At 39.7% G+C, this 12,553-nt stretch overlaps 1 protein-coding gene across 1 annotated transcript in view; it reads right to left on the minus strand.

Moving 5' to 3' along the window:
- PTPRT (protein tyrosine phosphatase, receptor type, T) overlaps nucleotides 1-12,553 on the minus strand; it is a 160,138-nt gene that overhangs the window by 145,881 nt on the left and 1,704 nt on the right. The window contains exons 2-3 of the mRNA XM_009703901.1: nucleotides 9,779-10,075; nucleotides 8,347-8,456 (exon numbers count right to left, since the gene is read on the minus strand). Coding sequence (XP_009702203.1) covers nucleotides 8,347-8,456; nucleotides 9,779-10,075 — 407 coding nt within the window. The remainder of the gene's footprint in view (nucleotides 1-8,346; nucleotides 8,457-9,778; nucleotides 10,076-12,553) is intronic.

The raw sequence follows: 12,553 nt of genomic DNA on the forward strand, positions 1-12,553 counted from the left end.
CTTTATCTATATTACCATAACTGCACAGGTACACTGGCACTTGAAAAGATTAGGTGGAAGAAATGGGATTAAGAATCAATTCTTTTCCTGGATGAGCAATACAGAAAAACAGCATGTCTGAAAGATGAAAAGACCAAAATTTTATTTTTTCTAGAAAATAAAGCATTGGAAGGCAGAGAGACAAGATGTTCACATTTCTACAAAAGGATTTTTTAAAATTTGAACTTCATTATAAGAAAGAATAAGTTGGGTTTGTTTGGGGTTTTTTTTCAGTTCTTACCACTTAGTTTGAATTAGAAAGAGCCTAACATGCAACACGCACACTAAAATAACTCAGTTCCTTCCTTTTTTTTTTTAAAAAAAGAAGAAAGTTTTGTTATAGCCAAATATCTTCTCATTTGCATGGGATTTCTATTGCTGCAAGTCTATTGGCTTCAAAAGAACATAAAAAGGTAATCAAAGAAATTGTTGTGCTCAAGGGACTGTATTATGCTTTTATTTCTGGAAAGCTTGATCAAGCAATTTTTTTAAACAGTGGATTCATACTATTTATAACACAAGTATGCTATTTACCTGGAGGTTGTCATATGTTTAAAAAAAATGCGATACCTGAGTTTCTCAAAAAAACCCTCTCATTTTCTCATCAAGATGTTGCTGGAAACCATAGGATTTAAAAGACCATCATTAAAAAATGCTTCCAAGTTAAGTACATCTTGCAAGTAACGGTGAGTGAGTAGCGCACAATTAAGAATCCTATATAATTTCAAGACGTTTGTTCAAAAGCTCTTTAAGGTCTTTATTCAGAAAAGTATCGCTAAGTAGGAAATCATTTAAGCATTTCCTAAGTTTAAGGTTGTGTTAACCTTAACCGGGTCAGGATGGAGAGAAACAACAGCAACCAAGATACAGCAGGCTCTTTACAACAGGGTTTAGCACCTGAGTAAAGAGCCAGACAGCCTGCATCTGGTGCATCCTCCCTGCTGCTGCCCTCCTTAGACGTACGGAGCACGAACAGCAGCAGTCATTGCCCGAGGATGTACCAGGCAGACCGAGCAGAGCCTAATTCCTATTACCTCCTCCACATCAGCCTCAAATCAACACAGCTCCAACTAACTTCAGTCCTGCCACTGCATTTTATGTTTCCAAACGTGATAGGGGAAGGAAAGCTATCTTTGTTTCACCCGAACAGCAGCTGCATACGTTGGTTTCTGTATTATTGCACACAGGTAAATTCGGCTTTCCTTGCAGCATCCGAGAAGTCACCTTAAATGCCCCGTGTATGGCAGAGGCATCACTCAAGCACATACTCAAATTCTAAGGCTGACAGGGGAGCTTATAAGCCGTACTACTTTATTGAACAGCATGGAGGCGTAAACGGGGCTTTCCGTGGGATTCTGTTGGTTGAAAAAAACGATATTCCTTATGACTTTGTGCTCCCCTAATTTCCCTGGAAAGCTGTCCCACTAAGCCCTGCCTTGTCCCAGAAACGGAACAACAGGGTCTGTGGCTGCCACGGCATCCCAACCTGCTAAGAAAGCAAGCAATGCTCAGATTTATAGTCCTTCTCAATTGCCAAGAAAGGACAATAAATCAGTGCAATCAGCACCATTCATTTTCCGAATTCTAGTCTGAATCCTTTCTAAGTGGGGCCCAGAACATTGGCAGCATCTAACCAACCTGTCCACCAAGTGCTCAGTAAATACTACAGTCAGCAACCATATAATAAACAACTTCTCTGCAGCCAGCCCAGCCCTCTTCCAGTGCAATTCTGCGCTGACAGCCGTTAACTGCAGAACTAATTTAGCTGGGTCTATATGCACAGCTTTCCGTATATGTAATTGAGAGGATGACACAGCCTACTATAGAGCTGCCAGAGTTTCAAACTTAAATAGATTATACATGGCCACACAGTTTCGTTGCTAGTCTAGATTATGAAAGAATTCTAATTCAACGTAGTACAGACGCAGTAAAACACTTATTCTTTGTGTAATTGACTTTCATGGACTCTGGACAAACAATATACTGCAGTACAAGACACCGTATAAATCCAGTGTCAAAGGAAAACAACATTAGTACTGCGGATGAACACAGAATAATATCCAATTGCGTGAAGACTGCATTGTCAAATGGCCATACAGATGAGTGACAAAGCTACCACGGAATATACAGTCCTTAACTGATCATTTCCTGGGTTTTGAGCACTTAACAGTGTCTCCTTAATGTTCTCTTAATGTTCAGCTAAATGCAGCAGCCAGCTGTGTGTAGCTTGGACTCCCTTCAGTGCACACTTAGTGAGCGTAAGCGAGAAAGCTTCGTCCCAGGAGTATCATGCATCCACAGAATGCAACTGAGAAGCTGTAACATGATTGATTTTCATGGGAACATTCAAAGCCACTTCTCACTGAAGGCAATTTCTGAGAATTGTCATCTTTCTACTATTTCGACTGTAGAGTTTTATATAAATTGGTTGCAAGATTTTGTGGTTGCTGCTTTCCTCCTTGTGGGAGCCATTTTTCGCTCTCCTTAACCAAAAAAAGCCTTTAAATAAACAAACAAATGACTAAGTCAAGTTGAGTTCCCAACCCTTTCAGCTTTTCCAGGAAACCTTTCTTTCCTACACCTTTTAGCAGGGAACATTTTACCCTAAAAATGTCAGGTTTCATGAATAGCTTAACAAAGGGCTATGAATAGAAATGCATGTGTATCCATGCAGTGGATATCACACCAGATAATCATGCTTTGTGTTATAATAAGTATGCACTTTCAGGGGTTAAAGGTGGAACAAATTTATTTCTGCCCTACTGCAAATGCAGGTAGTGCATGCCACAAATATTGACCTTATGCACGACCCTCCATGAGGCAGTTTCCATGTAACAACCTCTCCTGCAGAGAAAAAGTGAGTGAAGTGATGGAGAAGAAATGGCATATTGGCAACTGGAGAGATGATGAAGGGCAGATTGCGATTTTACATGGCAACTGAGATGATCTGTAACCTCTGAAGTGCAATTTAAACTCAAATCCACTGGGATTAGAGGAACTAGGCTCCAAGCATCCCATTAAAGCGCTGAAATTGTGTATGAAAGTCCCTTATATTATTATTCCTGGCATTCAAATAGAGATTTACAGCATTTCAGAAACAGTGACTGAGAAAACTAGCTAGTTAGAAGCTGCAAATGCATCCTTATTTTTCCCAAGACCCACGTGCAACCCACATGGGACTTAATAATCGTAAAGATGAGAACATAAGTGATTACAAGACTACACCTTAAAATGTTTAAAAAGACAGCTTGCTGTTTAAACATTGCCTTTAGGCATGGCTCATTGAAAGGACTTCAACAGTTTGAGAATCATTTTCCAGTCAAGGAGCTGAATATACTGTAGCTGCCCTTTAAATGCTTCTAGGATTCTAATACCTTACACCGGTGACCTCCCCCGAGTAATGTGACAAATATTTTAGACAAGAACGCTACGTGGGTTTTTTTCCTTCTTCCCTGTTAAGGGTGAAATATTCTAAAAGCTGACAATTCTGAGAAATAGATCACACACGGAAAATGTTTTTACAAAGGCAAAAGCCACCATCACTTACTAAATGCACCCGTAAGCTTCCAGCTGCCCAAATGAATGGTGAAATGCAGATATAAATAAGTTTTGTTTATTTACATTTTCAAGATGCAAGTTTGCACAAAATATCTGGGTCCACACGTGTATATGAAGCATTTCAATTTGGACTACGGAACAAATGCTGGAGACAACCTCATGTCACCTAAAAGGAGAATTTAAGTGACAAGGCTGGTCCATGATCTTAAATTAGATTGCTTGGTCCTGCAGTCCAATGACAGCATAGGTCTTTCTGCTCTTTGACGGTGGTTTGACTTTACGCGCACTTAGGATAAAAAAAAAATATTAAAAAAAAATTCTTTGTAGCATGTCTTTGTACACAAAGGCTTTGAAGCTCAACTCCCACATGGTATAAAGACAATAAGTAGTATTTGATTATTAGGGATTTTAAAGCATAGCAGCTTTTCAGGACTGGTAAAAAAAAATTCAACAGGTTGTGGTGTTTCCAGTCTGCCAGGAGACTGAAGGGGGGACGAGACTTCTTACAATATTATTAGATTCTGCCACTCACAGCTCGCTATGAGAGACAGCTGTAATAACACCTCTTTCATGAATGTCACATGCAAAAACATCTCTGTAGAGCATTCTACCCAAACCAATGTACCAGCAAAATCCATTATCGCTGTTTAGCTGTGTTTCTGAACACAGATTGATCTACTTGTCTCATGTAAGAATCCACATACCTTGATGCTACCTGGGGATTTGACTATAGCTACAGCTCTTAAGCTTTATTTCTGTCGCACGGCTTACTTGTAACAGCAGCCTATGTATCTCCCTAACGGCTTTCTCGGCTGGACAGATCAAGCGACACCTACTAACTCAGCATACGCTTGTGCCTTGCTGTGCTCCCCTAACACCCCCAAAATGAACTGTACCATCATTCTCTTTCTACACAGCTCATATCCTAATCTTCTCAGCATACTGATTAACTGAGTTGCAATTCCCGGAGCTTTCCAAGTTCCCTTGAACAAGAGGTTTCTGCTCCCTAGAAACAGACTGCAGTTGCATACCGATTTGGAGATCTAGAAGGTTCCTTTGTTTAAAAATCCAGCTGTGGCTGTACCCAGTGAAACAATTCATTCTCCAACTGAACACAGGGGGGTTTTAAATCGGTTTTCAATGCAAGGCTATTGCCACCTTTATTAAAGGCTACAATAGCATTTTGAAGGATAAATATCAATCAGAAGAGACTTGCACAAGTCGAAAAGGTTCATTAAGGTCCTTCCATTTTGTTTAAGCTCTTTAGAAGTATTCAGTCGTCATGAAATTAGTGATTCTGGCTGCCAAATGACCTGCTGAAGGTTGTGCTGCTGAATTTCAGCCCAGTTGGCATGTAAGCAACGCGCATGCAAACCGCAACGGCAATTTGTGCGATACGGAAGCCTGCCTGGCAAGGAACTGCAAGAATGACTGGGGATCCGAGAAGAAAATCTGTCCCAGAGAAAAGCAAGTAGAATGTACGTAGAATAGACGCTGTGATTATATGGAAGCATTTTAGAAGTTTACAACAAAACTTTTTAACAGAACTAGAGAGAAAATACAATATCCAGATACAACAAATCAGATCTTGATGGCAATGGTAAGGAGGGAACATTTTACTTAGGAGGAGGAGGGGGGTTTTATTCGTTTTTATTAGGAGCGTTTGTGCCCAAGGGAGCTTGAGAGACCGTCACTTGCATGATACCTACATGTAAATCTAGCCAGTTACTTTGAGGTGTGATGCAGAACACCACTAACTCCAATTCATAAAGTGATTATTTCTTGATCTGTACTTTGCAGTGAATTTTTCTTTAATAAACGGTGCTAGGCTCTTAGGTTTGTTTCTCCCTAACGATAGCAACATAATTGCAGAGTTTCTAGATAGTTGCAAATTTGCTAGCACATCACTGAGCCTCCCGGCTCCTCCTGGTGACAGAACAGTATGGCCGGTGCCGGGCTTCAGCAACCATGCTCCCTATAGAGACCTCATTAAAGTAGCACTACACAAGTTCATACCTTGACCTTTTTTCTTCTGTTGTCCTTAAAGTCTTCTGCTTCTGCCTGGATTGGTACTGTAGGCCACAGGAAAGAACTGAAAACCTATGGGAGACTAACCACTAGCTTTTTTTTTTTCCCTCTTTAACCAACAGGTCAGTGGAACTCTATTAAAGCTGTGTAAGGCCATGATGCTACTGAAAAATGGCTGAACACTGTCTAAAGTAACACTTTGGGGGTCTTTACTACTGAGGAATTACTTTGGGCCTAGACACACGGCATGGAATCTTAAAATAACACCAATAGAGACAAAGGGGCAAGCTTAAGTATCTATAGTAGGCTAGGGAATTAAGCAAGCAATACAAAAGATGCAACTACCTGGACAATCCTGGAAGTTTCTCAGTATTTTCAGGAAGATTAAACTTCAGTTGCAGGTAGCGGGATGAGATGTTTCTGTGCAAAGACCTGTACTTTATTTACTGAGTAATTTCAAAAGCAGGATCTCCCATTACTTGGAAGAGGTGCTCATATTTGCTTGTGATACAGACTTAAGAGCCTGACAACTACCCTGAGAATGCTCTGGTCATCTCTCCAGGTTATGTGTAACTGCTCATCTGTATTTTTATCTCCAGCTGATCAACTTGTCTCAGGGTGCCATGGAGAATGGGAATGTTCTGTATAAATTTTCACATGTAAGAATGGAGAGGAAAGGAAAACATTTCCATTCATGACAACCAGCAGCCACTCTGGCTCTCCTGGTGCTTTTAACACTTGGATTTTCATCCTTTTGGAGATGAGGGGGAGGAAGAAAAGGAGGAAGAGTTTGAATTCACCTTGACTTCTCTTTGGCTTCAGTTGCCAAATATGCATAAAGTCATTATCAGAAAAGAAAAATTTGTTTGTGCCTCCATTGAGATTTGAGCAATGATATGACTTGAGGGGCAAAGGCACTGTCATGATGCATCGCTACCCTGGAGGCATTAAAGTATCTCTATGCAGCTGCTCAGCCAGAAAAGCTACTCAGATTGCTGAAGTCCTTTCAATGAGCTGAGCCCAAGGCAATATTTTAGTAGGAAACTGCCTCTTTAAAAATTAAAAGGAGGTATTTTTGCATCATTTGACTTGGATTATTTTAAATGTGTTCCATTATAGGTCACCTGTGTTGCCAGAAAAATAACGAATTTGCAACTGATTCTATTCATATTAACTCCTTAAAAAGACAGACAGCTTTATTGCATAATTCCTTACACAGACATACGATAGCCTGTAGTACACCTTCAAAAAACATGAAATTGCAAGGGTTAGTTCCACTCTAGTACAGACAGGTGGTATGCAAGCTGCATAGACTTCCACAAGTGTCTCAACAGTGACCAACAAAAAATGACTCCTTACTTAGTCAAGGATTATCGCCTGGCTGAAATGACACAAAATTAGCAAGAGGAACTTCTATTCATTTATTTAGTCTTGCCATATCAAATTCAGCCTATTCTTTGTGAGCTAACTGGAGAGATGACCTAAAAGTGCAATTACATTTAAGCCCAGGAGAAAGTTGCCATCTCTTGCTCATGCTGTAATGTAAGAGCTCATTGGTGTAAAACCTGCTTGATTTTTAACATTTGACCATCAGTGTGACAGAGACAGCCAACCTTAGCAAGGAGATGCAGGAGTGACATGTTATAAGATTTGCTGTTCCAAACTGAGAAGCTGGATGGGAAGAGGAAAGGAGCAGAACCTCACTGGTGATGGCAGAGTTGCTTCTTGCACCCATGCCTTTTCCAAAGTAAGTTTGTACGTTTACCCAGCATAAAAGATAAAGCAAAAAAGTGATTCCTGCCCATCTGTATCAAAAAATGCTGCACAAGCCCATAGTGAGGATCTTTACATCACATAAACGCAAAATTTTTTTTCATTTTTTCTAATCTTACTGTGGTAAATGCTGAACTTATAAACTGAAACACACTCAGTCAGCACTGCTGCACCACTTTCCACTATTTAATAGAAGTGCCTTTATCTTCTCTTGTAGGACCTTCTCTCATTTCACACAATCCTCTAAAGCAGTCCTCCTTTCATATTCCTTTTCTGTATATTTGGGTGTACATGACATTATGGATACAGTTTCACCAGAAGCACATGACATCAGTAACGCTTCCTTACCTTAACAAGAAACATCTCCTCTGATACACTCTAGAACCACAATTAATTTTTTTTTTTTTTTAAATCCAGCATCGGATGGACAGTGATCATCCTATAACCCGCTGTATATTTTGTTTGGCAGCGGGGAAGGTGGTTGGGCTAGACAGATGCATCATTGAAGATTCAATAAGAACACTATAAGACTTAATGGCTATATTCTGCTGAGATCGCCAGGAAGTGTTATGACTATTGGAAAGGCAGAGAGGAATTAGTTGCAGTATTTAGGTATAAAACCTAACAGAAGTTTACCTCAAGAAAAGAAGGAAAGAAAACAGACCTCGGAGATACTGTAGAAGAAAAAAGGGCAGGAAATGAACACCTGAGACACGGGGGAATGTATGGCTTTCATTCTGTCACAAATATCAGTAAAGAAATCTTTTCTCTTTTTTGAGCTGGAAAACTTTTTCAGTGATAGCAGCAGACTATCTTGAAGATTCTTATCTATTTTAATCAGGCTTCTGTTAGCACCTGCTGAAATCTCTCAGAGCTCAGGATTGGCTTAAACACATATGAAAAGGGCCCTGTGGCATGTATTCCTTGACAACAATCTGTTCTCCTCACCTCATAGAGTGTAATGATGCCATTCGTCTCATTTGGAGGCTTCCACTGAACATAGATCTTCTCTTCAAAAGGTCCTCCCTGGATGGATTCCAAGGGAACGGGTCCAGGAACTACAGGAAAAAAACCCAACGAAAAACTGTGTTAGAAGCTACCACCAGCTCCAGCTGCACACACATGAGAAGACACTAAGAGGCCACCAGACAGGAAGTTCAGAGCTGAAAATAAAAAATAAAATAATTTTAAAAAACTCTCAAGGCACTACCATTACCAAGGTACTATCAGTATAAAAGGCCTATTCTGAACCTCCGGTTCAAATAAGAATACCTTAATCTAACCACTAAGTGATAAAATCAGAATCTATGAAAATATGAAGCTAATTTCAGTACATCCTTATTCCAGTACAGCATAGCAGCAGCAGGGAATTTAATTGTCCTTCTCTGCCTGCACAACAGCAAAGTTCCAATGACCTAAACAACCAGATTGCACCTTGGCGTAAAGATGCTACCAGGCTGTACACCTTTATCAATATGAAAGATTGAATTCCTTAGTAAAGTAACAATGTCAGATTTATATTTCATTATGGCTACAAGGCCAGCTAAAAGAATCCACCTACTCAAGCAAAATTTTAATGCTGCAGAAGATAACTAACTAAATGCACTCCCAAGCCTGTCTGATAAAAACCCTGTTCATTTTTCTGAAAGATCTGCCATCCTCTTATGTCCTCCCGTATGATATAGTGGACTGCAAGAGCTACTTTCAGCTGAGAGAATCTTAGGACAGCAACTCCTTACAGCTCTGGCAGAGGAAGAACGTTTCTTTTTTAACACATTAGACAGAATGGAGGCTTGTAGGTTATGAAAGTCCTTGGTGTGAAATAGCTCAGGTGGGATAATAACACTTTAAAGCTTTCCATCAGTACTTCCAGAAAACAGTTCTTTCGTATCAAGAACGGAAGAGTTAGCACCAAATCAATTTAGCTTCTGAGACATATATGAAATGCTATGTCCAGAAGATCAGTATTAAGAAAAGCTTCTTTTTGGGACAGTGATGTGAAGGCACAAGAGGGAAAAAAAAAAAAAAAAAAATCAACAAATGCCAGGATTACATTTGCCCATATGACAGAAGAAGCTGCTCTGTGAGTCCTGCCTAGTTCAGAACATGACTTCTGTAGAATTAAACCTACCACTGTTAGGTAACTGCTCAGACTGGCATTTGTCATTTCCAACCACTTCGGGGATCCTTGCCCTTTCAAGAACACAGCTGTGAAACAGAAATTATTTACACCTACAAATTTTACTTGCATAGCACGCACACTGTCCAGAGAAGCCATTTGTAAGTCTCATGGGACACAGGGTTATGTTGTTATTTACAACTTAAAAATATTAGTCTTCCCCAAAAAAACAACCAAGCAAGCAAACCCAACACAACTTACCATCTTCCTCAGTCTGCACAACCAACTCCTCACTTTCCATTTTGCCCTCTGGGTTAGAGAGCGCTAACCTCAGCCTGATGGTCATAAAAGGCCGAAGACCTCGCAAGGTGTAGTGGGAAGAAGTCTGGATGAGTTCCTCTGCCTCAAATTTTTGCTGGTTAAACACATACTGGTACTGGACTGTGAGATTGTAGCTGTGGCAGCGGGTCACCGCATAACCAAAGGGCTCCCACTGCAACGTCAGCTGCCGGGAGCGAATATCAACAACTTCTACGTTTTGTGGTCCATGGACGGGATCTGTGAAGCAAGTAAAGAATACAAAAAACAATAAAAAAAAATTGACAAGAAGTCAGTCAGCTATTAATATGCTGCGTTCCATATTGCCAGAGGATCTAAGTACTTCACAGTTCTGAATGTTCTTGTCTTTACAACGTATAAGTGATAGGGAAACGAACGTCAGATCCACAAATGCATTCTGGCTCCTGAGTTTTCCCTGAAAATCCCATCACAGGTCCCTGAACAGTGGTCACACTCCTGATTCCTGTGAAACCTCACTGAATCCAACAACGGCAGCGCAACTCCATCAGGTAAGTAGTGTGAAAGCTGCACTTTCTTCATTCTTCAAAAAAAAAAAAAAAGGTAGTTGATGGTGCAACTTGGAAGTGGCTAAATACCTTGGTGAGTCCAGCCCAAAGTGATGCAAATACACCCTCCCGCCAACCCTAAACCCATTCCGCTCAGAGAATAAAGCACAAAAGCACAAGAGCATAGGAATCAAGATCAAGAGCCTGACTGTTAGACTTCCAACACCCCAGTGCTGCTCCCCCCTCAATTTTTTAAACTCTTGAATGTTTTGGCAATGGGACATACGAGCAGATCATGCCACTCCTTGCGTAAGTCTTCTGAGTCATCTCAACCTTGTGCCAACAAAACTTTTATTTCAGATCATATCGATACCTTGGTCCCACCGAAGTTTCATTGCTCTTTATTATTCTTTCTACAGTATCTGACAGAGGTACAGTATGAATATTCATGTGTAGGAATCATTTTCACCTGCTGTTCCTTAATTTATTTTTAACAGCATAACTCAAATGCTCTGACTACAGACTCTGCCCTTTATATAAAATATAAATGCATGCACCGCTAGACATGCAGATATAAAGAATGAAGAATGAGTGAGTAAAATCAGTGTTTGAGATATGTCAGATGGTAATAATACTACACATGTCGCAGTTTGTTTATCTGACATTTCTTCAACTTGTGTAGCTCGTTTGCTTTTTTGCTCAACATATATCTGAGCAAGGTAATTAGAAAATACGTAATTTCACATAAAATTTCTTGATTTATAGCACAATTTAGTGTTTTGCCCACTTCTCTTGCTCTCTCACGATTTCAACCTATGAAAGGAATAGAACATTTTCACGGGAACAAAAAAAGTCACAAGGACTCCCAAATACTAGTTATGCTTCTTTGAAAGATAACTAAAGTGGAGAAAAAGCCTTCTAGTAATTCTTGAAAGTAAAGCACGCCCCAGCCACACTGACTTCAGTCTACTAATACATAAGCAGAAAATACACCATAACAACCAGTATATTCTATATCACTTCCGAAAAAACCCTAGTGACTGGCAATGGGAAAATAGTTACTTCTGAAATGAACACTATTCTGAATCTTTACACAGATACACACACGCCGCCACTTTTGAAATAAGATGCATATTAAAGGACCAGGGGTCTAAAGCTAGCAACTGATTTGCTGTAAGTCATGTCAATCCCTTAGTATCCAGAAAACACCTCTTAAATGAAATTCTTTAGTACCGTGCACATCAAAAAAATTTGTAATTTAGAAATTAGAAAGTTTGTATGCATAAATATACACATATATACTTAGCATTAGGTGATAATCTTCCCTTTACTATAAACTCATGAAAAGAACATTTCTGTAAATTAATTGTATAGATAAATAAGGTGAACAAAAGAATGGTTCTGTGAAATCTTTCAGCCTCTGAAACTGTAAAAGTAAGCACAAGCCTCATTCCAAGAGGCATCATAAGGAAAGAAAACCAAAAGCAGATGCTTGTCCTCCTGAACTCTCCACTATCCCAAGTAATCAACTCCAGACCCCAACCCAGAATGTGGCTGAGACACGGCAAAACATTTCATGAGAAGACAACGATGCAGTTGATGATGGCAAATAACCTCCATGTTAATGTTACACTATTTTTTTAAATGACAGGGTTTTTTTTAAGTTAGTCATGTTACAGAATGAATAGGTAATTAGAGGGTGTTTGGTTTACTGATGTCAGATACGTTGACTTTATCAGTGGGTAAGGAACAACTCTCATTCAGCATCATCTCACCAAGTCTTACGTCCAAAACCTGGACTATGGAAGATCACTTGCAGTTTTTAGCTTGCTTTCTCATCTTATTCATGTTTGCCCTTTCTGTTCTTACCCAAAACTGTAAGTCTTGGAAGCTGCCTTGTATCAACCAGTTTCTAATTCTACTCAAAATTTTACTGTAAAAGGCCTTTCTTTGATCTTGCAACACAATCTTTTCCATAGAGTAACCAGCCTATTAACTGCAGATGTCTTTTAGAGTTACAAAGAGAGAAGCTAAAATAGAGATTACAAACACAGTCCAGATTCCACCACACAATCACAGAACGTACCACATTCTCCCAAGAACTATCTGTGCTCAGGCTGACAATCCTAAAATGTGAGGTTTTTCAAGCCCAGTGAAAAAATGAGATCACGATGCTCTATAGTTGGTAGGG

The sequence above is a fragment of the Cariama cristata genome, unplaced genomic scaffold, assembly GCF_000690535.1.
Source record: "Cariama cristata isolate BGI_N322 unplaced genomic scaffold, ASM69053v1 scaffold7647, whole genome shotgun sequence".
In the NCBI taxonomy this organism is placed as follows: Eukaryota; Metazoa; Chordata; class Aves; order Cariamiformes; family Cariamidae; genus Cariama; species Cariama cristata.